Raw genomic sequence first — 26,727 nt, forward strand, 5'->3', positions numbered from 1 at the left:
TCGGGTCTTTTGTTATAGAAGCCTGAGTTACCTGAGACAGAAAGTACCAGGTAAAGGGCACATTTGAAAATTGTGCGTCCCCTTCTTGCCTGCCCCATATAAAGCATGCAGGAGCTATAAAGCAGCAGTCACCCAGCAATCCCTGACCTCAGTGTGAGAGTTAAAACTGCTGCAGATTCTGAAACCCAGACTTGACTCCTCAGATAGACACAAGATGTGTCATCACGAAAGGTGTGAGTGGAGCTGGCAGCCCGCCATGCCCCCCACCCCCGGCACACTGGGAGGGAGGGGATGCGGACAGCATGGAAGGGCACTGTTCTCTTTCTTCTGCCTCAAAGTCTCATGCTCCAGAGGGCAATTCTGGTTAGAGGGGCATCCAAGGACCAATGCCCCACAGTGTGTGATCGAGATTCACATACCTGTTGCATCAGCTGAGGGGACTGTGAACACAGGTCCAGAACCCGCGCTGGGGGTGTATGACCTAGCAATTGGCAGTTCCAGACTCACTGATACTGGAAACTTTGCCTTATCCTCTGGCAGCCCTGACCATTACACAAATGGTTGTGGCTTTTTAAGATTCATATCAGCACCACCTTCAAATCCTAGCAGATAGTGAAACCTACCACTATTACCTCATTGGTATCTAATCCACCATGGAAACTCATAAATGAGTAAGACCAAGGCAGGCTCCCCCAAGCACCACCCTGGGCGAAGCAAAGGGTAGTTGTACAAGTCATGTCTGCTTGTTGACAAGAAGGACTTTCCAGCTGCCTGTGATGATCAAGCCAATATTTCTGACATTTGTTTCTTGACTTGAGACTACAGATGCCCCAACATTATTCTGTTCCTAGAGTGGGAAGAAGACTGGCGTGGCAGATGGCCAGCCAGGATGCCAGGATTCTCAAAATGCCTGATGCTGTCCCATGGCTGCAAAGGACGCAGGCAGGCTAGCCAGAACAGACTCTCAAAAGCTATTTCTACAAATGTACTACTGCGCCTCTTGGCAACCTTTGGAGGACAAGGTCTTTTGTTCATTCATTCAATAGATAAGTTAAATACAAGTACAGAACTTGGAAGTCCCTGGAAGTCCAACCTATCTTGTGTCTTTGTAGTACCTGATTTAATTACTTGATTTAAAACCTAGCCACCCTGATGCTGACCAAGAAGCTAAAGAGAGACAGATTTCTGTGGACTTTTCTAGTGTGGAAGGCAAGTTCCCCAGCACAGCGAAGGTCCTACTCTGGGCAGTCCTGCCTGTGCCGTTTAAGAGACGATCCCAGTAGGGGAAAGGGTGGGGACGGCCTTTCTATTAAGTCACTGGGGACTTTAATACCAGGTTTCGTTCTGTAAACAGTTATCTTTCCTTCTTCCTCCTGCTTCCTGCTCCCCTAATCCTGTCTCCTTTGGGGTCCATATAGCTGTAGCCGTAAGAGAGGACGTTATTTGCATCAAAACAGCTTTGCAACCCCAGGCACACCAGAGGAAGATGGAGACTCGGGGGAAGGGGAGGCAGAACATGTTAGAAAGGGAAACAGCGAAAAGAATGAGGTGGAACCCGCCTGAGAAGGGTCTCTACCTGCTAACCACCTGCAGCTCAGCGTCTTTTGTGTAGACAGCAAGGTGCCAGAGGGCAGGAAGCACGGCACCCTTCCTGGCACCTACACCCTGCAGCCAGGCCCCTATCCTCAGCCCGTGCTTTACTGCCTTCCAGAAAAATAAATGTCTGTTGTGACATACCAGTGGTCACTCCTGAGCGTCCTGATGGCTTGTCAAAAACAGACATCTCCCCAACCTGATGCAATCAAACTGACAGAGGAGGGGCCTGGGAACCTCTATGTCCCCTGGCATGGTGGCCGGCTCCCGTGAGAAAGCTCGGGAGTACTGGGGAAACCACCCTGGATAGTCTGAACAGGACCACGTCCCAGTTCGGGCACTTCTCAGCCGTCTGACCGAGCTCTCAGTTTCCTCATCTGCAATATGAGAATCATAATTAATTGTCTACTTCATAACAGTATTAAAAGGATTTTAAAAGCAATTTCAAGGGAATAACAAAGGTCCTGATGTGTAGTAGGTTTTCCCTGAAGGTTCGTTTCCCTTTACCCGGAAGTCCCTGTGGAACTGCTGAATAGCTTCTGCATGGCTCATGGCCAGACTGTCACTGTCCCTCCACCCCCGGCCTCTTCTGTAATGCCCGCAGTGACAAAATATCAAATTTACTCTCTCCGGAAGCAGGCCGTTTCATTTTCAGACAGCTCTAATCATTAGCAATTTCTTCCTCTTGTTGCTGAGATCTGCCTTGGGTGACAGAACAAATGTAATCCCTTTTCCACATGATAAGGTGATACAATTAAGTCAGATAAGGGGAGTGAGGGGTAGGTGTGGGGGTCCGCTCTGAGCGCACTGCACAGGGAGGACGCCTTCATGCCCACGGCCAGCCCGAAGTTGCCGTGCTGGTCTAGAGTTCAGTAAAGGGACCTGGGGTGTCATTTGCACAGTGACAGGATCTGAAGTTGTGAAAATCTATGTATGACATTGCCTTACTGGGGAGGTAGAGCTGATGAAAAGTACTAAAGTATGGCCAGTGAGGTAGGAAGACAGCCTTTAAGGAAACAAAGTCGGTAATTGGCAAAAACAAATGTGGTGACGAAGTCAGACAGACAGCAGAGTTGGCCCAGCAGTCGCTGAATCTGCCGCCTAGGAGGGCACACCACTCTCCGGCAGACTTGGGCATCTGCTGCCCCAGAGCTGCCGGAAACAGCCCGCCCTGCTGCCAGGCCAGCCACGCTCCCCTCCGACTGAAGAGAGGTGCTGTGATGATCCGGTGGCAGTGTAGACGTCTCCAACGTCCCCCAACCTGCATGTTAGACAGGTTTCTCCTGAGGAGGCTCGCCTGCTCCTGCCTAATGTCTAAGGAAACGCCACCTAGGAAGTCCGTTCTGGAGAGCAAATCACAGCAAAGAACCCCGTTTTCTGGTTTGATCCCGCCCTTGCCCAACTTCCTGAACCACTGAGTTTTCACACGATGCTCAGAACCTTAAGGAGTAGTGTTTCCTAGCCCAGAACGGGGCGTGTGTGTGGAGCAGGAGAACAGGATAGTAGTTGAAGGGACTACCTGAATCATGGCAGTTTTTTCTCTTCTTTTTAAGAATGAAAGAATATGTTTACATGGGGAAGAAATGGAACCAAGTGGAACACAACAGGCCCCAAAGAGGCACTAAAGGACAGAGCACGCCAGAAAACATTTTTCTCAAATGAAGTGTAGTGATCACAAATGGTCACTATTCAAAACCTATTGCTCAGAGGATATAGATGTTATCAAGATAAGGGGAAGGACAGATTATGTAAACCGGGTAAACCGCTTCACTAGAAGTGGAGTGAGGTCTGTACCCTTCTCCCCAGAGCTGGTGAAGTGTCTTCCAGGCTGAGGCTCCAGAAGGGGTCCCAGGTCTCCCAGGTGGGCGCTGACGCCTCCCACCCATCCCCCTGCCCAGGCGGGTTTGACTTCAGCACGGGATAGGCGGAGAGGGTAAATCTAAAAATAAAGCTCTCCGAAGAACTTGTCTTGCCTAAAGAGTGGCTTCCCACGCACACTGCAGTGCCCTATCTGTGGGGGCTGGAAGCATGGAATGGAGCAATCCTGACCAAGTCACATAAGTACTACCCTTTAGCAGGGAGCTCAGAGCATCGCTGACTCCCCCCGCCAGGGTCCCAGTGCGGAGGACTCGGGGACAGAAAACAGGACACTGAAAAGATCACTGTGACTAGTCCGGCCTTCCTCCAGCTCTCCAGCCTTCCCAGAGGGAGGCGAGCACAGCACATGTGACGAATGCTGCGCTCAGAGCACAAGGAGTCGAGTTGAGGGGTTATTTTAGAAAAGAACCAGCAAGGGGTCGGTGGACTTCCGGCTCGAAGCTGGGCTCCCTGGCCCCGCTTCAGACCCAGACAACCGACTGAAGGAGATAAATATCAGCCACCCCGAGAAGAGTGCCATTTACCCAAAGACAGAACAGTTGTCACTGTGCCAGGCAACTGGCACATGCAGCCTCCTCTCCTCGCCCTCCAGCCAGTATTGGGAACCACTAGAAAAAGTTCAACCCAAGAGTCTGCTACAAGCCTGCACAGCGGGCTCGGGGAGATAGCCTACCATCTCTTTCTCCGAGGGTTTTACCCTCCGAGAGACAGGACACACTTGCACCAACTACTGGAGTTTTGCCAAGAGGCCCAGGCAGGAAGAAGGAAACTGTAATTCTCCCAGAAGGCCAGTGTTCATTCAGCAGCCCGACTCCCCGGGAGGTTTGTACTTTGCCCTGGCACAGTCTGATAATGTGCCCTAAAGTTCAGAAGTTCAACCTTGGACAACAGTAATCTTGGAATAGTTTTCAGCAGCAATACACACAAAGCCACAAATCTATCCGCTGCACCCGCCCTTCCTGGGGATCGTACACCATCCTATCCCATGCCCCATGATTCAGATACAGTGGACCAGTGCAGCAGGGAGTGAGCAAACAGTTTAAGAAGAAATGCAGCAACCAGTCAGTTCTCTGGTCTCTTAAAAGAGCCCCTGTCGCAGAACACAGTGCTTGCAGATATGTTCGGATATAAAGCGTTATGTCTGTTATGCACGGGAGTGAAGGGTGGGGGCCAGGTGTGTCCCTGAAGTCACAGATTGTGAGCAAAGTACCTTGTACACTCAAGTGTGATCTAAATGCTGACTAGCACCCATCACCCCAGAGTCCTCTCCGATTGAAGCACACTGAAATGTTCCCGTACCGAGTCATTCATGAGCAAAACGGAAGAAGCCAGCTCCTGATCAGAGGAGACACGACTGACCAGAGAGGACACAAGCAGAGCAGAGAGCGCAAAGTGCTGTCGCAGCACAGGGAACACAAGCTCCCTGCCCCACTGGGCAAACACGGGCTGGGTCGGCACATGGGACTTACCTGACATACAAGGACCTCTTCTCGCTCGTTCGAAGGGACCCAGACCCAGAGCTCATGCTGCTGTTCATCATTTGTTCTCGCAGGTCATGGATCTTCGACTCAAAGCGACCGTACTCTGCCAGGAAGACAGGGAGAGAGGCAGGGAGAGAATGAAGACAAGCTGCGCTGCTCCAAGCCCGTGGCCCAAGACCCGGAAGACACTTGACTTCAAAGCGGCCGAGCCTGCCTGTCAATCTCTGCTCAGATAGGCAGTCCCTCCTCTGAGCACAGAAAGGTGACTTCTCCCCACCCCACACACCAAGAGAAGGAAAGAACACACCTGGAAAAGGAGTAACATTTGGACATAGTGAATGGAAAAGGCTTTCATCTGCCCTGAAATCTCACTATCCTTAAAAACAACAACAACAACAACAACTGGGAAGAGGTTCCAGCACAGCCTCCATTAATCTTTAGAACAGGCAGCGAAACCCAAGGAGAGCAGATGGGAAAGGAGACTTTCCCAAAAAGTGAATTGCAGAGAACAGATGGCCCCAGACACGGCGAGGGGCTGGAAGGACCCGAGGCCAGTGTATTACTGTTAGGCTGGAAGGAGATTTGTTTCCAGATGACTTTTTTGGGGGGTGGGGATACTGGAACCCTGTACCGAGGTAAACACAAACAAGCCTCACAATCAGATAAGGAGATCACAAAGCTCTGAGTTATTTCCCTTTCAACAGACAGGGTCTTCGGCTTCAGTAGCAATTAAACATTAAAACACATTCTCTCAACCTAGAAGTCTGCTAATCCTTCCTTCCTCCAAAATCATCTAGTCACTTGGGTCTTAAATCCATGCCCAGATTTGAGACCACTAACAGCACCACAACACCCTGAACCACCTTATCACTCTGTGAAGGTGACTACAGGTTTACACCCAATTTAAGACAATCTGACATAGGAAAATTAACTCTAGCCATTATAACTTTATTATAAAAGGCTTTTTATAGGGTTGCTTTGCTGTGACATTCTCCTAGTACATTTAAAATATGATATTCACATTTAACACACACAGACACATACATACACAATTACACAACACTTCTTGGGTCTATAATTGCCACATAAAACGGATATATCTAAAAGCACAGGCTGTGGAAATGATAGAAAACAGGCATACTTCATTATGACCAGCTAGTTTTTAAAGGAAGTCAAAATTTATTCCAGGGATTGAAGCTTGGAGAACTGCTTTAAAAAACAAACCCATCTCCAGGAAGAAAGAATTCCACAAAAGCATTTCCATGCACCATAGACAGCTGGCAAGAAGCATCCCCATGTAGTCTGTGTGACTCCACCGCAGAAAACAAAACACCTGTTCCAACACCTGACACTCCCCTTCTTTCAGCAAAGCAACCTGACCTTCAGCTGGGTGTAAAGGGAAATGCTAAAAAGTCTGAAGGGGAGGGAACGGGGTTCTAACTCACGGAAATAACCTCTTAACAAAGTTTTTGTTCACTCTGGTACCGATCAAACCAACTGCTTAAACTCATGTGTTATGGAGATTTCTCCTTATTACCTACTACTCCCTTCCCTGAAACCCACCAGAAGTAGTTAAGTCACTACTTAGTGTTGGGGGGGAAAAGTCACTACTTAGTGTTGGGGGGGAAAAGTCACTACTTAGTGTTGGGGGGGGGAGAGAACAGCTGGACAACGTCCCTGTTCTGTGGGTTACATGGCAACACATCAATACCAGTCAGATGTCCCAATCTAAAGGTAGAGGGTGGTGACCGATCTTGTTGGAGAAGCTGTGGACTGCCCCAGAGTGCAGCAGCAGGCCTGTCAACTTCTAGAGCCGGCCTGGGCAATGGCCCCACCCCCGGTCTGGGCCCTCCACCGGGGCCCTCTCTAGTTGGCTTTCTAACCCTCCTTCGCAATCCCGGGCTAGGAAAACAAGGTGAGACAGAGAGATTTCTGACCAGGCAGCCCTTTCTTGGGGAAGATAAGTGAGAGGCAGAAATAGGCACTGAACTTGGAAAAATAAATACACCTAATCCACCCTTTAACCGTTTCCCCCTCTCCCAACTTGTTTATATATTCCCTTCTTTGGAATTGACCAGCTTAGCAGCGGGTCAGGGCAGTTGCTTAGTAACTACGTTTCTTTAAAAAAAATCCTTAAAAAAACAACCACCAAACCACCATTTCCTCAAAGCTCCTAATCCAAGGTTGATAGTGCTGGACCAGAGGGCCCACTTAAAATAGACTACAGAAAGAGAACAAGGCTATTGCTTAAAGGAATCCACTTTGTTTTCTATGTGCTACTAAGCTCGCAAGTCTATTAAATTGTGTTTTATTCATATTTCCCTACTGAGATGATCCCCTTAGAGTTCCTGACGCTCCCGGGTCTCTGGCTTTCATTTGTAGAGTTATCTAGTGTCCACTAGGCACACAGTAGCCTCTGAATAAATGATTGTTGGGTAAATCAGGAGCAAATTAGAAAACTGTGCCCAAGTTGATGCTTCTGTTCTCAAACTAATAAACCTAATGGTTTATTTAACTGATGGCTGCCAGCTTCACTGAGGTCTTGGAAAGGTAGTTAAGAAGTATTCCCATTTACTTTCTTACCAAGGTTAACTGTTGGGAGCAACTGGGATATGTTTTTTAAACACCCGTTTGAGAAGTTAATAACCCACAGTGGGCATCTGATTAACAGATTTTGTTTATAACAAAGAAAAGAAAAACTAATTCTAACACAAAAACTCTTTAGAATAGCCTTAAGATATATAGTATCTCATCTTAATAGTAGAGGCACTATTTTCCAAGAACAAACTTCACTTAAAAAAGCATTTGAATTCTGAGGCCTCACAATTCGCCAGGGTCCTTCCTCCCCTTCCACTCATGACTAACAGCAAGGCTGAAGCCCACCAAACCAGCTTCTAACCTGAAAGGCCCACTTCAAATACTCCACTTTTTGGGATTCATCCTAGAATCTCAAGGATGGTTCAACATACGTAAAACGGTTAACATAATACACCATATCAACAAAACAAAGAACAAGAACCACATGATATTATCAATAGATGCAGAAAAGGCTTTTGATAAAATACAACACAATTTTATGTTTAAGACTCTCAACAAAATGGGTATAGAAGGAAAATATCTCAACATGATAAAGGCCATATATGATAAACCATCAGCCAACATCATACTAAATGTCACAAAACTGAAGGCTTTCCCCCTTAAATCAGGAACAAGACAGGGTTGTCCACTCTCTCCACTCTTATTTAATGTGGTGATAGAGGTTCTAGCCAGAGCAATCAGACAAGACAAAGAAATAAAAGGCATCCATATCGGAAAAGAATAAGTAAAGATATCACTTTTTGCAGATGATGTGATCCTATATATCGAAAACCCCAAAGAATCGACAAAAAGACTACTAGAAACAATAAGCCAATACAGTAAGGTCGCAGGATACAAAATTAACATATAAAAGTCCATTGCCTTTGTATATGCCAACAATGAAACATCTGAGAACGAACTCAAAAAAATAATCCCCTTCACGATTGCAACAAAAAAAAAAATAGAATACCTAGGAATAAACATAACAAAGAATGTAAAGGACCTATATAATGAAAACTACAAAGCATTGTTAAGGGAAATAGAAAAAGATACAATGAGATGGAAGAATATTCCTTGTTCTTAGATAGGAAGAATAATCAAGATGGCCATATTACCCAAAGCATTATACAAATTTAATGCAATTCCCATCAAAATTCCAATGACATTTTTTAAAGAAATGGAACAAAAAAATCATCAGATTTATACGGAACGATAAAAAACCCCAAATAGCCAAAGCAATCCTAAAGAAAAAGAACGAAGCTGGGGGCATTACAATACCTGACTTCAAACTATATTATAGGGCCACGATAATCAAAACAGCATGGTATTGGCAGAAAAATAGACAATCAGACCAATGGAACAGAATAGAAAGTCCAGAAATAAAACCACATGTTTATGGTCAAATAATTTTTGATAAAGGGGCCAACAACACACAATGAAGAAAAGAAAGCCTCTTCAATAAATGGTGCTGGGAAAACTGGAAAGCCACATGCAAAAGAATGTAACTCGACTACAGTTTATCCCCTTGTACTAAAATTAATTCAAAATTGATCAAAGACCTAAATATAAGACCTGAAACAATAAAGTACATAGAAGAAGACATAGGTTCTAAACTCATGGACCTGGGTTTTAAAGAGCATTTTATGAATTTGACTCCAAAGGCAAGGGAAGTGAAGGCAAAAATAAATGAATGGGACTACATCAGACTAAGAAGTTTTTGCTCAGCAAGAAACTGACAACAAAATAAACAGACAGCCAACTAAATGGGAAATGATATTTTCAAACAACAGCTCAGATAAGGGCCTAATATCCAAAATATACAAAGAACTCATAAAACTCAACAACAAACAAACAAACAAACAATCCAATAAAAAAATGGGAAGAGGACATGAACACACACTTCTCCCAGGAAGAAATACAAATAGCCAACAGATATATGAAAAGATGCTCATCTTCATTAGTTATTAGAGAAATGCAAATCTAAACTGCAATGAGATACCACCTCACACCTGTTAGATTAGCTATTATCAACAAGACAGGTCATAGCAAATCTTGGAGAGGCTGTGGAGAAAAAGGAAACCTCATTCACTGTTGGTGGGAATGTAAACCATTATGGAAGAAAGTATGGTGGTTCCTCAAAAAACTGAAAATAGAACTACCTTATGACCCAGCAATCCCTCTACTGGGTATATACCCCCAAAACTCAGAAACATTGATACGTAAAGACACATGCAGCCCCGTGTTCATTGCAGCATTGTTCACAGTGGCCAGGACATGGAAACAACCAAAAAGCCCTTCAATAGATGACTGTGTAAAGATGTGGCACATATATTACTCAGCCATAAGAAATGATGACATCGGATCATTTACAACAAAATGGTAGGATCTTGATAACATTATACAAAGTGAAATAAGTAAATCAGAAAAAAACAAGAACTGTATTATTCCATACGTAGGTGGGACATAAAAACAAGACTAAGAGTGTGGTAGTTACGGGGGGGGGGGGGGGGGGAGAAGGGGAGGGGGAGGGGCACAAAAAAAACTAGATAGAAGATGACGGAGGACAATCTGACTTTGGGTGATGGGTATGCAACATAATTGACAAGATAACCTGGACATGTTTTCTTTGAACATATGTACCTTGATTTATTGATGTCACCTTAGTAAAATTAATAATAATAATAATAAAATACTCTACTTTAAAGAAACAACACTTACTACTGAAATCTCAAGTCTACTTCAACTTTGTTTTATTCACTTTCCCGTTCAGATGAATGCAACCATCTGTGACTAAGAAAGATGTCCTGAGCTCCTTACCTCTCCTAATCACAGAGAGTAAGGGGGGGGCCATCCGTTGGTCATTCCCCAAAACACAGGGTTTCTCACTGACCACCTGCGGTGCCTCTGAAACATCTTGGACTCCACCCCAGACACTGACCCACAACCTACTGAGCAGGTTCAGGAATCTGCATTTTTAAAAAGCATCAAGGTGATTCTTTCAAAAAAATGTCCTAAATGTGGTGATTCTGCTGCCCAATAAAGTTTGAAACTGCTAGCACAGGCTTACAAAATGGAGTTGTCTTTTGTTCAGGGATAAGGCAAGGTAAGTCTCCAAAGGAGTGTAGGTCAAGAGGGCGCCCTACCCCCAGGGGCGGGGATCACAGCATAACTGCAAATCCCACAGGGAAGGAAAGCGCTGAACAGGCCTCTGTCCAGTGTGCCTGCAAAGAGGCCTGATGTTTTCAGTTTTTTAATTATAAAGGTAGCAAAGGATTCTTACAAATCTTCCACTTCTTCCTTTGGTCACTCCTGTGTCATTTCCTCATCCCACTACACTCAGTATGGACCCTTCCATACTTAGTTCCATATACAGATGGCCCTTGAACACTGTGGGTCTGAACTGCACAGGTCCACTTATACATGAATTTTTTTTCAATAAATACTGTAAATGTATTTTCTCTTCCTTATGATTTCTTAATAACTTCTTCTGTAGTTGACTTCACTGTAAGAATATAGTATATAACACAAACAAAATATGCATTCACGGACTGTTTACGTCATCAGTAAGGGTTCTGGTGAACAGTAGGCTATTAGTTAAGTTTGGCAAGAGTCGAAAATTATACATGGATTTTTTCTTATATATAGATTTTTAACTGCATGGGATCAAGCATCCCTGACTCCCACATTGTTCAAGGATCAACCATATATACTGTTTATATACATACACTCACCACTCACGTAGATTCACACACACCTACTTTTTTCTAGTCTCTGGTATGTCACAGAAACCCATCATCTCAGCACATATAGATCTACCTCATTCTTTTTAACAGCTGCATAGTATTCCATATTATGGATAGGCCATAATTTATTCAGTCATATCTCAACTTATGTACATTTAAATTGTTTCCATTTTTAAGTATCACCATCAATGCTGCATTATATATTTCTAAGAGTATTAACTACCACAGCATTGATTCCTAGAAGTGAAACTGCAAGCTCAAACTATATTCACATGAGAAACTAGATTGGCACTAGCAAACTGAACCTCAACTTTCTGAAACTAAACTTTATGGTTGCAAGTGAGGATAAACTGCTGTTCTAAAGCTTCTTGTAGCTTTTCTGTTTCTGAAAAAAAATGGAGGCACAGTTTACCTTTGAGAATAGACTGATCTTTTGCTTGGGAGAAAACACTTTAACGAGTCTTTAGGTTGTGCCACAGTGAAGTCAGGACTGTATGCTGGAATAGACAAAGATAGGAGGTTCCAATGTTCCTGACCAGGCGGTGGCGCAGTAGACAGAGTGTTGGACTGGAATGCAGAGGACCCAGGTTCGAGACCCTGAGGTCTTCAGCTTGAGCAGAGGCTCATCTGGTTTGAGCAAAACTCACCAGCTTGAGCCCAAGGTCGCTGGCTTGAGCAAGGGATCACTCGCTCTGCTGTAGCCCCCCCGGTCAAGGCACGTATGAGAAAGCAATCAATGAACTAAGGTGCTGCAACAAAGAACTGATGCTTCTCAACTTTCTCCCTTCCTGTCTGTCTGTCCCTATCTCTCTCTCTGACTCTGTCTGTCTCTGTCACAAAAAAATATGTTCTCTGTGTAATCACAGAAAAGGTGGTCCTTCTGTGGGTTTAGTCACCAAGTCAAAGGGCTTGTCCTACTATGTGACACTCCATCTTCCCTAGAAACATCTGCCTCTAGACTTGAGCCCTCTACCTCCCTCTACGTGATAACTTCAGGCCAAACCTCCCTGTTACTGTAAATGACAACTTCCCCCTACCCCTTCCCCAGGGCCCAACCAATGTTCAAGTTTGGCTGACATTTCTTCTTAATTGCTTCCTCAACTCATCTATTTTTTTTTAAGAGAGAGACAAAAGGAGAGAGCAAGAATCATCAAATTGTAGTCGCTTCTCCTATGTGCCTTGACCGGGCAAGCCCAGGGTTTTGAACCGGTGATCTCAGCGCTCCAGGTCAATGCTCTATCCACTGCACCACCATGGGTCAGACCTCTCTTCTTTAATTATTAGACAACATTAGTCAAGAGAAAATTCTTAGGTAGAGGGTCATCTCTTTTGCCAGCTGATCCTAATTTTGGCATATAAAACATGATGAATTCTCGTCTTCATAATACTAAGAAGGGGCAATTTAAAGAAGGTCAAAGAGCTAGGAAAGCCTGGACTGAGTAAGACAGACTAGAAAGTGAGGTGTGAGCAGCGGTAGGGGAGGAGCCGGAAGAGTTTTAGAACTTTTCTTACTAAGCTGTAGGAACCACTAAGGGTTTAAATAGGAAAGTGACACAATTAGAACGAGGTTTGGGGGAAGATTATTCTGAGAATGCAATATAGAATGGAGGGCAGAGATAAAGATGACAAAGACCAGGAACCTATTCTACCACAGAGAAAGACTTCAAATGCCTGACATAGGATGGGGGCGACTGAGAATAGAAAGAAGAGACAAGAATCAAGAAATATGTTGGATCTACAAATAGACAAAATTTTACATCCGTCTGGATGAAGGGTGAGAAAGGACCAAAAGCAACTCCTGAGGTTTTTCCCGAAAAACCAGAAAAAGGCAGGATAATATGAGCCATAATAGAGAATAGTCATCATATCCTCAAAATAAGTGATCTCTTCTGCAGGATAAATATTGCTACTTCCTTAATTATTCATCTAATGTGATTTCCAGATCGTCCACTACCTCTCCCCTTTGAAATCTAGTGCCCCATATTTACAGCGATGTCATTTTCTTTACAAAACTATGAGCTACTTGATGTGGTTTTTGTTTCCTTCTCAAAGTTTATCATGGCAACCTGCACCCCTGTTGAGTCAATAATTTTTTTTCTTTTTTCTTTTTTTAACAGAGACAGAGAAAGAGTCAGAGAGAGGGATAGACAGGGACAGACAGACAGGAACGGAAAGAGATGAGAAGCATCAATCATCAGTTTTTCGCTGTGACACCTTAGTTGTTCATTGATTGCTTTCTCATATGTGCCTTGACTGCGGGCCTTCAGCAGACCGAGTAACCCCTTGCTCAAGCCAGAGACCTTGGGTCCAAGCTGGTGAGCTTTGCTCAAACCAGATGAGCCTGCACGCTCAAGCTGGCGACCTCGAGGTCTCGAACCTGGGTCCTCCACATCCCAGTCCGATGCTCTATCCACTGCGCCACTGCCTGGTCAGGCTGAATCAATAAATTTTTACTGAATGTCTGAACCTGCTATAAAAATCTTACAGGACAAACCTGAACAGTGTAATCCTCAAGTTCTGGCTCCTCAGGAACTAACATAAGAAAAAGGAATACAAAATTTTCTCCTTCTGCCCGCCCCCAAAATGCTAAAAACTGACCAACCAAAAAAACCACAAACCACTTCTGCAAAACACTGACATGTCAGAGGTCTCAAGATCTACTTAACAGCCTAATAAAGTGCCAAAAGGACCTGACACAACAATGCTCGCTAATAAAAACTGGACACTACCCCAAGTCTCCAAATCCATCTCCACTCTCCATCTCCACTCTGAGACTTCACCCTCAAATGCATATACCTTCCTAATGACAGAAAAACAGTCTCCTCAGAATGAAGGTGACATTTGTTAATAATTTGGAAAAGCTGAAAGGAATTCGGGTTCTCAACCCACAGAAAGTTTATTTGATCCTATTTAGTAATGGGTAGGAAAATGGTGTAGAAATAGGAAACACACGGTGGCAACAGGGGCATTTATTCTGTGTGTTCAGTATAGGTTACCGATGATTTGAATGAAGATATAAAAGGGAAACGCCACAAAATAGAATAAAAGCCAGGCCTCTCAAATTTGGAAATGACAATGAAGCTGGGGAGACAACTGGATGACAGACTTCAGGTACAGATGGTGACAGGTAGAAACAATAGGAAGACACAAAATCAAGAAGAGAAATGTCATTTCCTGACCTCGAGTTCCCACACAAATCCTGAGTTAGAAAAGACAGGTCTGAATAAGAGCACATGTCTTGGTTGACTTATAAACTCAAAAGAAGTTAAGAGCTGCCCAAAGGCTCAACTGTTCTCACTGAAGAGCAAGTGTTCCAGTCTCAAACTCACACAGCCCCATTTGCCTCGCTGAGCTGCCCTAAGCTCAGAGGAGTCGCCCACTGTGACAGTGTTCGGAACTCTGTGTGGAGATGAAGTGATGACAACCTCGTGAGAGTCACAGATTGTGATGAGTATGAATTGTGTTTTAGGTTTCTACAGTTGTCTTTGGAGCGCAAACCCTCAGGATGTGTCTGAATTACAAGCATCTGTCCTAACAGTATACCTCATGTTGTCAGAAGAAATAGATGGAGACGAAAGAAAAATGAGTCCCTCAGAAAGCTACCTGCCAGGGTGGAGATACGGACATCAATCACTGGACAGCACAGCACTTCTAGGAGTCACAAACATGTCTCTATAAAAACAACAGGAAGCCTATCGCTTGGGCTACATTCTAATTATGGGGACCTCCGTTTAAAGACTCTGACACCTCTACAACTGGGCAATTTCTCAGTCCCTTCCAATTTTGACAAAATTATGATTTTATGATCAAATCAATGTGGTATCAAACCTAGGACTAGTTTAATTTTTAAATTTGATCTAGAAGAGGAAAGGCTTCACATCTGCAAATAACCCTACTCTTTGAGTCCAAAGAGTACCAAATCACTAAGCATAAATTGCAAAGAAAAATGTCTAAAGGCTATGTGAGAGGCCAGAAAAGTGACAAACAGGTCTCAATACAGGCAAATACTGCTTGAGGAAAAATTATTTCAACTATAGTTTTAGAACAATGGGCTTAGAACTATGACTGACCCAGAAAGGAAACCTCAGTGTCACTGTTCTGGTCCCTGCACTGTCACACAGAGCCTGGCTTCTGGATGGCACCCTGAGAGTGGGAAGGAAACAGAAAATGCCATGCCAGGTGAGCAAGCTAGAAAATATTCCAGTTCACTTCCATTGCCTGGATGTTACTGTCCGCCAAAGAGCTTGGTGAAGATGTCACAAGAAGCTACCGGGCAAAAGCACCATAGGTTTCATTACCCTCAGCCACCTGGTCTGAAATGAGTAGAATGAAAAGTGCTTTGATCTCAGATCAAGCTAAGAATAAAGTTATCCACAGGACTTACTATTGGTCCTCTCACCTATTCCAGACCACCCAGCACATCAGGGGAAAAGCCTCAAACAGGGCATCGTCTCTATGTCCAAGGAATTTCATACAGCAAAATCACATGCAAGATTAAGAAAGCCTTTGGTTCCTTTAACCCATAAGCCAAAGTATATGCAAGAACCACCCCAAGACAAAACTCCTCATCCAGAAAACACGAGAATGAAGATATAATTATACCTTCCCCTGTTCTCAAGCTAGTGGGTACTCTTGTTCATAACAATCTTTTCCACTTAACAGAGATGCTGCAATATAGTGACTGAAACTCAACATCTTATGACAAAGCTTGCTAACTTGAGTTAACATCATAACTAATTTCTACGTTTTATCACATCAATAAAGTCTTGATTCAGATGTTCTTCACAGTAGTCAACCCAACCGGATCACAAACTTTCTGACAGTCTTTAATGGGATATCAACTAAATCTCTTTTAAGTACAGTGTCTGTGGAAGGAACCCAGAAAATGGGACCTAGAGAAAGACTCTTTTTTTTCTTTCTTTTTTTCTTTTCTTTTTTTTCTTTTTTTACTGAGACAGAGAGAGGGATAGACAGGGACAGACAGGAATGGAGAGATGAGAAGCATCAATCATTAGTTTTTCATTGCACGTTGCGACACCTTAGTTGTTCATTGATTGTTCTCTCATATGTGCCTTGACTATTGGGCTATAGCAGACCAAGTAACCCCTTGCTGGAGCCAGCGACCTTGGGTCCAAGCTGGTGAGCTTTGCTCAAACCAGATGAGCCCCATGCTCAAGCTGGTGACCCTGGGGTCTCAAACCTGGGTCCTCCTCATCCCAGTCTGACACTCTATCCACTGCACCACCGCCTGGTCAGGCTCTTTCTTTTCTTTTTATCTTAAAAAATTTTCCACGACTTATTCTCTACTGCTACTCCCAAAATTGAGTGTAATAAATAACTAAATGTTAGCGAAGGAAGAAAAAATGATCAAGAAAGACTCTTCTTGTTATTGGTCCAAATGTCTGTGGTCCTTTTCAGTAACAAATAATACCAGAGTAAAATATTACAGAACAGAATATGAAATACAAAATCCTTGTGTGTGTGTATGTGTCCTAAAGGTGGCACTTCAAATCAGTAGGACAATGAATTATTTAATAAGTGGTCCTGAGGTAATTCATTAAACCTTAGAAGCAAAAATAAGGTAGTATCCTACCTTATAGCATAAATCGACTCCAGGCAGGTAAATGTTTTAAATGCAAAACAATACATTAAATAACAAGAATAAAACAAAGGTGGATATTTATTTGCTCCCAGGGTAGGCCAGGCCCTTCAAACCCATAGGCAGAGGCAAAATACGCAAAAGAAAACACTGATAAATTCCATTAAATAAAAACATAAATTAGCCTGACCAGTGGTGGCACAGTGGAGAGAGCATGACATCCCAGGTTCGAAACCCTGAGGGCGCAGGCTTGAACATGGGGTCATCAACATGATCCCAAGGTCACTGGCTTGAACTCAAAGGTCACTGGCTAGGCTGGAGCCCCCTGGGCAAGACACCTATTAGAAGTAATCAATGAACAACTAAAGTGCTGCCACTATGAGTTGATGCTTCTCATCTCTCTCCCTTCCTGTCTCCCTCTCTCATTCTTTCTCTGAATAAAAAAAAATTAAAATAAAGTTAAAAAGCAAACTACAAACTAGGAAAAATCTGCAATACATATGACCAAGAATTGTTCTAACTACATTAAAGTTTTTACACATCAATTAGAACTGATGAACACATCTGTCAGGGAAATGGGAAAAAGGAATGATCAGGCAATCCACAAAAAAAAAGACCAATGAGGCCCTGGCTGGGTAGTTCAGTTGGTTAGAGCATCACACTGATATGCCAAGATTGTGGGTTCAATCTCCAGTTAGGCAGGGTACAGTCAACCAACCAAAGAATGAATAAATAAATAAATGGAACAAGAAATCGATGTTTCTCTATCTCGCAAAAAACAACAACACAAAACAAAACAAAATAAAAACAATGACACACACTTAAATGTTCAATTTGATTAGTAACAAAAGAAATACAAATTAAATAATTTTTTATCTATCAAAAATGTTTTTCCAATTCATTTTTCGGAAGTTTCATTGGTGGCATATAGGAAAGCAGCAGACTTCTGTATACTAATTTTGTATCCTGAGAGTATATATACATATGTATATGAGTGAGAAAGACAGAAAGAGAAAGGAGGGAGGGAGAGAGAGAGGAAGGAAGAGAGATGAGAAGTATCAACTCATAGTTGCAGCTACTTAGTTGTTCATTGATTGCTTTCTCATCTGTGCTTTGACCAGGGGGCTCCAGCAGAGCAAGTGATCCCTTGCTCAAGCCAGCAACCTTGGGCTCAAGCTGGCGAGTCCATGCTCAAGCTGGTGACCTTCGGGTTTTGAATTTGGGACCTCAGCATCCCAGGTCAACACTCTATGCATTGTGCCACCACTGGTCTACTTATAAAATTTGCAAAAATTTTTAAAAAATATATACTTCATATTAGCAAGAATCTCAAAATACACACTCATACTATTCATGAGATGAAGAACAACTTAACTAAATATATCAAAAGTCTTAAACATTTTCAAACCCTTTGGCCCAATAATTGCACTTCAAGGAATTCATTCTGAAGAAACAATCACAGAGTCGCAAAATGCTTCATACAAGGATATCTGACAAGGAGTTGTTTATAAGATGTTAAAAATGGGCCCTGGATGGTTGGCTCAGTGGATAGAGCACTGGCCTGGCATGTGTACATCCCGGGTTCGGTCCCCAGTGCACACATGAGAAGTGACCATCTGCTTCTCCTCCCCTCCCTCTTCCCCTTCTCTCTCTCTTCCCCTCCGCAGCCAGTGGCTTGGTTGGTCCAAAGGTTGGCCTCAGGAACTGAGAATAGCTCAATTGATTTGAGCTCAGCCCCAGACGGGGGTTGCTGGGTGGATGCCAGTTGGGGAACATGTGGGTGTCTGTTTCTCTATCGCCCCTCCTCTCACTTAAAAAGAACTATTTAAATACAATGATCCTAGTCTTAAAAGAGATATATACATATTTTATGATATACTATGAAAGTATGGAGGGAAATATAAGTGTGTGCGCGTGCACACACACACACAGTGGTTATTTATGGAGGTGATTACAGGTGACTTAACTTTTTTATTTACTTTGTGTTTTTCTGTATTTCTAATTTTTTATAACTCTAAGTGTAATACTTTTCTGTCCAGGGAAAAATAAATATAACTTGAGAGGAGTAGGGAGGCAAAGTGAACAGGACAGATTCAAGGACAAAGCCAGGGCACACATGCGCTAAAAACTCCCCTCCACAGTGCTCCTGGCTCATTCAGCAATTTCCTGTGGGACTGAGCATCCAACCAGTTACAGATAAACCCAGTTAAATGTATTATCCCTATTGTCACCTAGCCATCTGATGCAAAAGTGGACCAAAGAAGCTTTGTAGTGCCCTAACGCAGCAGTTCTCAACTTGTGGGTCACGACCCCGGCGGGGGTCGACCGACCAAAACACTGGGGTCGCCTAAAGCCATCGGAGGGTCGCGACCCCGGCGGGGTCGAACGACCAAAACACAGGGGTCGCCTAAAGGCATCGGAAATACATATTTTATTTAAAAATGTATTGTATAATAAATATGTATTTTCCGATGGCTTTATTTCCGATGGCTTTAGGCAACCCCTGTGTTATGGTCGTTCGACCCCCGCCGGGGTCGCGACCCACAGGTTGAGAACTGCTGCCCTAACGGAATCTAAATATACCACATCTACCATATTTCCCTGATCTACCAATCCAGTAACCCTGTCAATGAAGGCAATCTGGCTAGTCTGATGCGACCTGTTTGACTTTGGTGAACCAACACTGGTTTCTGTGCTCATTACTTCTCTTTCTCAGTGTTTACAAAGAACTCTTAAAAATCTAGTATGGATTTGCAAAATTCTCTTTATCCTTTTTGAAAATCTGAAGGACATGTATTCAGACCCCTAATGAACATATTTATACAAATTATGTTACTCTTCTTCCACAGAGCAATTAAAATTTTTTTTTTTTTTCTGAAGCTGGAAACAGGGAGAGACAGTCAGACAGACTCCCGCATGCGCCCGACCGGGATCCACCTGGCACGCCCACCATGGGGCGACGCTCTGCCCACCAGAGGGCGATGCTCTGCCCATCCTGGGGGTCGCCATGTTGCGACCAGAGCCACTCTAGCGCCTGGGGCAGAGGCCACAGAGCCATCCCCAGCGCCCGGGCCATGTTTGCTCCAATGGAGCCTTGGCTGCGGGAGGGGAAGAGAGAGACAGAGAGGAAAGCGCAGCGGAGGGGTGGAGAAGCAAATGGGCGCTTCTCCTGTGTGCCCTGGCCGGGAATCGAACCCGGGTCCTCGCACGCTAGGCCGACGCTCTACCGCTGAGCAAACCGGCCAGGGCCAATTAAAAATTTTTATCACTTAATTTCATCAAGTGGATAAATCCCCAAATCTCTAGGGTCTTTGCTTTTTTAAGATATCCAAATTCAGGGAAAAGTAAACAAAGTTCCATTTCAAGAGGATGAAAGCCTTGCCTGACCAGGCAGTGGCGCAGTGGATAGAGCATCGGACTGGGGTGCTGAGGACCCAGGTTCGAGACCCCGAGGTCGCCAGCTTGAGCGAGGGCTCATCTGGTTTGAGCAAAAGCTCACCAGCTTGGACCCAAGGTCGCTGGCTCAAGCAAGGGGTTACTCGGTCTGCTGAAGGCCTGTGGTCAAAGCACATATGAGAAAGCAATCAATGAACAACTAAGGTGTTGCAACGAAAAACTGATGATTGATGCTTCTCATCTCTCTCCGTTCCTGTCTGTCTGTCCCTGTCTATCCCTCTCTCTCTCTGTCCGTATAAAAGAAAAAAAAAAGAGGATGGAAGCCTTATCACAGGAAAGAGAACACAAGACCCTTATTAAAGCAAGGTTGTTATTAGCTCAAGATCGTGTGATTCTATAAAAGTCCAAGTATAAATAGGAACTTATAAACTGAATTCATAACTCCCCTCCACTTATCTAACACAGAACTGTGGAAAAGAAGTCTAAAGCTTTAAACAAAGCAACAGTGTGACTATGAGGGTAGATTTCAGAAAGCAACATATTCAAGTAAGAAGTCCTAAAAAGCTGTAACTATGTAAGAAATAATTCATTCTCACTGCCATATATTATTCTAAACCAGGGGTCGGGAACCTTTTTGGCTGAGAGAGCCATGAATGCCACATATTTTAAAATGTAATTCCGTGAGAGCCATACAACGACCCATGTACGTGAGGCATTATCCAATAAAAATTTGGTGTTGTCCCGGAGGACAGCTGTGATTGGCTCCAGTCACCCGCAACCATGAACATGAGCGGTAGGAAATGAATGGATTATAATACATAAGAATGTTTTATATTTTTAACGTTATTATTTTTTTTATTAAAGATTTGTCTGTGAGCCAAATGCAGCCATCAAAAGAGCCACATCTGGCTCATGAGCCATAGGTTCCCGACCCCTGCTCTAACCATTCTACACCTTCAGAAGAACTGATGTTTTTTGAAGACACCAAAGCTCCTAGGAATTTGCCTCAAAACATCTAACAAGGACAAGAAAGTACCTGTCCTAGCTAGGTTCAGAATGCTTTGTCAACACTAGCTACCATGTCCTCAGGCTACATGGAAAATAGAAAAAGCCTTTGCATATTATATGAAGTTCAGCCCCAGGAGGCAAAACAGAAAAGAAGGTTAACATTTTCTTCTGTTCTAACTTTAAAACTCAAGGTGGGCTTAAAATAATGCAGCTACTTGAGGAAAAAGTTGGGCAGTTCCTCAAAAATGTTATGTTACCTTACGACCCAGCAATTCCACTCGCAGGTAAATATACCCAAAAGAACTAGAAACATGACCTCACAAAAACTTGCCCATGAGTGGTTATAGCAGCAGTATTCACAACAGTCAAAAGGCGGAATCAACCAGTGGTGGAATTCAGCTGGTTCGCCCCGGTTCAGTAGAACCGATACTTAATTCTTCGCTGAGTCTGTAAACCGATTGTTAAAATGGCACTTGTCATCAGGGCTCTCTCTAAGGTGGGTGCCTGGGCAGCCGCCTGATGTGTAAATCACAAATTGACTTTCCTTACTCTTTTTTAATGTTCATCTTCGCAACAGTGTATTCTAAGCGCCTATAGCAGGGGTCCCCAAACTTTTTACACAGGGGGCCAGTTCACTATCCCTCAGACCATTGGAAGGCCGGACTATAAAAAAAAACTATGAACAAATCCCTATGCACGCTGCACAGATCTTATTATTTTAAAGTAAAAAAACAAAACGGGAACAAATACAATATTTAAAATAAAGAACAAGTAAATTTAAATCAACAAACTGACCAGTATTTCAATGGGAACTATGCTTCTCTCACTGACCACCAATGAAAGAGGTGCCCCTTCTGCTGCGGGGCCGGATAAATGGCCTCAGGGGGCCACATGCGTCCTGCCGGCCGTAGTTTGGGGACCCCTGGCCTATAGTCACGTTCAATATGTCTATAGGTGAAAAAAATTGCAAGTGAAGACACCAATCAAGAAGCATATGGAAATATCTTAACAGTTTTGTTGTCAAATATTTAATACTTTTTCATTAATATTTTAAAACTCTTTGTTATAACAATCTAGTTTTGTGCACTTTTTATTTTTCTCATTTAAATATTAAATGAATAAACTACCTTTTGGTGTATTGGGTTTTTTTATACTTAAAAAGGTCATGAGGGAAGAGAATCTGTTAAATTATCTGAATCCCATCACTGGAAACAACCCAAAAGTCAATCAACAGATGAATGGATAAACAAAATGTTGTGTATCTAGCATGGAGTATTATCCAGCCTTAAAAAACAATGAAGTACTGACACACACAACAACCTGAATGAACCATAAAAACACTATGCTAAATGCAAGAAGCCAGATGCAGAAGACCACATATTGTATGGTTCCAATTCCATGAACCAGCCAGAAAAGGTAACATGATAGAAACAGAAAGATTAGTGGCTGCCTGGGATAGGGGAGGAGGGGGGAGAGGAGGGGAGGGAGGGAGGAGAGGAGGGGAGGGAGGGAGGAGAGGAGGGGAGGAGGGGGGAGAGGAGGGGAAGGAGGGGGAGAGGAGGGGAAGGAGGGAGAGAGGAGGGGAGGGAGGGAGGAGAGGAGGGGAGGGGAGGGAGGGAGGAGAGGAGGGGAGGAGGGGGGAGAGGAGGGGAGGAGGGGGAGAGGAGGGGAGGGAGGGAGGAGAGGAGGGGAGGGGAGGGAGGGAGGAGAGGAGGGGAGGAGGGGGGAGAGGAGGGGAAGGAGAGGAAGGGAGAGGAGGGGAGGGGAGGTATTAGGGGAAATGGGGAGTGATTAAAGGGACAGGGTTTCTTAGGGTGAGAAAAATGTTCTCAAATTGATCATGATGACAGTGGAACCACTCCAACAATCTAAAAGCCACTGAAGTATATACACTTGAAATGGGTGAGTAAGATATATGAATAAGCTGTTGGAAAAAAAAAAACAAAACTGAGCGCTATCATTTTGATCAGTTAAGCATTCCTAGCTAAAGTTATCTACAGCCAACCCTTAAACCCTCCAGCACAGTGATAACAGTGAAGCTTGGTCCCTTAGCCTCCCAGTTCCCTCTAACCATCTGAGTAATAACAACTCGGCTGGCTTGTTCTGGTCTCAAGTCAATTTGTAAACTGTGAGTATCAAATCAGGGGACCAAGCACAGCAAAACTGAATGACAAACAATAAGCTCATAAAAGGATGCTCAACATCATTAGCCATCAGGGAAATGCAAGTGAAAACAACAATGAGATATCCTTCACACCCACCAGGATGGCTAGAATCAAAAAGATTGGCAGCCACAAAGGTTGGCAAGGATGTGGACCCTCACACTGGTGGTGGGAATGTGAAATGGCGCAGCTGCTATGGAAGACAGCCTGCGCGGAGTTGCCATGTGACCCAGTAGGTATATGTGCCCAGGCGAAATGAAAACAAATGTTGAAGCAGAAACTTGCATCCAGATGTTCATAAGGAGCATTATTCAGAACAGCCAGAAAGTGGTAACAATGCAAATGCCCATTAACTGAAGGATGATGGATAGACAAAATGTGGTGTATCCATACAATAGAGCAGGCTGCATGTGGTCCCCTGAGGCCATTTATCTGCTGGCTGCACTTCCGGAAGGGGCACCTCTTTCATTGGTGGTCAGTGAGAGGACCACTGTATGTGGCGACCCTCCAACAGTCTGAGGGACAGTGAACTGGTCCCCTGTATAAAAAGTTTGGGGACCCCTGCAATAGAGTATTAGTCAGCTATAAAAAGAAATGAAAGATTAATACATGTTACAACACGGGTGAACCCTGAAAACACTACATTAAGTGAAGTCACAAAGACCGTACATATTATATAAATGGCCAGAATCAGCAAATCCATAGAGACAGGAAATAGATTAGTGGGTACTCAGTGCTGAGAGGGGTTGGGGGCAGCAATTGGTACAGTTTCTTTTTTTTTTTTTTTAAACACTCTATTCTTTTGTGTTTTTTTTTAAATTTATTTATTTATTTTTTACAGAGACAGAGAGAGAGTCAGAGAGAGGGATAGACAGGAACAGACAGACAGGAATGGAGAGAGATGAGAAGCATCAATCATTAGTTTTTCATTGCGACACCTTAGTTGTTCATTGATTGCTTTCTCATATGTGCCTTGACCGCGGGCCTTCAGCAGACCAAGTAACCCCTTGCTCAAGCCAGCGACCTTGGGTCCAAGCTGGTGAACTTTTGCTCAAAGCAGATGAGCCCACGCTCAAGCTGGCGACCTCGGGGTCTCGAACTTGGGTCCTCCGCATCCCAGTCCGACGCTCTATCCACTGCGCCTCTGCCTGGTCAGGCAGGTACAGTTTCTTTTTGAGGTGGTGAAAATGTTTTAAAATTGATTGTGTCGATGTTGCACAATTTTATGAACATTCTAAACACCACTGAATTGCACCCTTAGTGAGAGAATTGTAAGGTCATAAAAAAATGAATGATAAATACAACTCCATTTCACTTGAAGAAATTAGAATTGCCGATTTTGTGCATTAATATTCCTAAGCCTGCACACATTTACTATCAAGTCAAGCAAACCAACTTCCATTTTTTGGTTCCTCCTGCCCTCCCCCCCCCCAATATTATTCCGTGGTAGTCTTCCTAAGTCCACTTTCCCTTTGCAGGAGAGGAGGGCCTCCCTCAGGCTTCCTGCAGCCCCTCGGCCTCCAGGTCACTTCTTCCTTTAGTGCAGGAGTTTGTGGCCATCCAGACTAAAACACTGACATGTGGAAACTGGTTTTACTCCACATTTGCTAACAGCTTTTGGCACCTGAAGAGTCTCGGAGCAGTACCTGCTGCTATGTCCCGATGTATCTGGGTAGAGAGAGGGGAGGCTCACAGCTTCTCTACTGTGGTGGACGGTAGTTGTCACCTAGTGACAAAAGCCCTGGACCCAAAGTTCTCAGGAAATCTGACTTCAAATTTTGATTCTGCCCCTTACTGACTATGTGATCGTGAGCAAGTCTCTCAACCTCTCTGAGCTTCATTTTCCTCATTTGTAAAATGGGGGAAATACCACTTATGCCACAGGGATATCCTGAAGATGCTTACAAAGCCATCTGGAACATAGAGGTAGTGAAGAATTCAATTCAACAATACGCGTGCCATGCCCTGGACTAAGTGCCGGGAACACAAAGAAATAGAACACTAGCTATCTTCAAATTGTTCAGCATAGAACACATCATTACCAGGAATTCAATTTCTTCCTTCCTACATTAGCCTTCTTTTAGGATGGCAACAGATGTTTCAGGACATTGATTCTTTGCTTTAATAAACTCTCACCTCTGTGCTCCCAAGAGTGATCTTGCTGAGAGGGTAGCTGTTTATTTACATCCTTCGTTCTTAAACATGGGCAAATGGAAAGGTTACTTAAATGCTGTGGAGAAAATATCCCTTTTATGCTTTCAAGTTATTATAAACACTGATCCTTAAGTGTTCCAGGCCTCACCTGAAAATGTTTCCACGGTGAAAGTGTGCTTATCCAGCACTTTAAAGTAAGTATGGAAAACTTTCATGCACTCTCATTCCATCTGGATTTACATTCCATTCGAAAAGACTGGTCACAAAGGATCAGTTCCCAGTTTAGCTACCTTAGTGACCAATTTCTGGCTCACCTCCTGATTTGGGGTTCAGGTTCTACTCTACTAATGAAAGTGCTTTCCAGAAAAATACTAGCTCAGTTTATAAACAGAGGCTAACACAAAGAAAACAGCGGGGAAAATGTAGGAGACAATTTCTAAAGCAAAATGTTTTAACATGAAGCCCACCTTCCCTTGGCGGAACAATTCCACCAAGTCACTGAAAAATATTTTCCACTTTAGAATAGATTGGAAAAGAGCCTTTACCAAAAGCCAGTTGTTTAATTTTTCAATTTGAATTTTTAACAGGATTATACATGCTCAAGAACATCATGTTATTTTTAGCTAATAGGTAGGATTGCTGTGTCCACAACAGTTTGGAGCAATTAGGAGTGAAATAATCAAAAAGCATCTCTCACTGTGCTACCTTTATCACTTTGTACTTCTATCTTAGTATTTTCCAAAGCTTCATCATAAAAATATTTGTAAACCACCCACGCTAGGCACAGTCCAAAGTTCAAATAGACAGCCAGTTTCTGTCTGTATTATGAGTTTAACCCACATTAAGCAAAGCAGATATGTGAAAGAATCTCAAGGTTAGAGCATTCCCACCCAGCTGCCATCTTGCCCCTAAGTGCCAGGGGAGATACCGACAGCCTTCCAATAGTTGCACCCTCTCTATATATTGGAAGGAGAGTGGCAATGAAAACGTTCTAAAACTGATTGTGACCATGGATACACAACCCTGTAGATGCAGTAAAAACCTCTGAGCTGTACACCTAAATGATGAATTTTATGGCATATGAACTATATCTCAATTAAGCCGTTTAAAAAGGAAGAAGAATTGTTTTTACTCTG

General features: G+C 43.6%; 1 protein-coding gene across 6 annotated transcripts in view; it reads right to left on the reverse strand.

The window, feature by feature from the left end:
- Positions 1–26,727, reverse strand: part of DLG3 (discs large MAGUK scaffold protein 3) — a 60,388-nt gene that overhangs the window by 21,228 nt on the left and 12,433 nt on the right. For all 6 annotated transcript variants that reach the window (XM_066356000.1, XM_066355999.1, XM_066355998.1 and 3 more), the window contains one exon: positions 4,941–5,055. In XM_066356000.1, the coding sequence (XP_066212097.1) occupies positions 4,941–5,055 (115 nt within the window). The remainder of the gene's footprint in view (positions 1–4,940; positions 5,056–26,727) is intronic.

Source organism: Saccopteryx leptura, chromosome X (assembly GCF_036850995.1).
Source record: "Saccopteryx leptura isolate mSacLep1 chromosome X, mSacLep1_pri_phased_curated, whole genome shotgun sequence".
Lineage (NCBI taxonomy): Eukaryota > Metazoa > Chordata > Mammalia > Chiroptera > Emballonuridae > Saccopteryx > Saccopteryx leptura.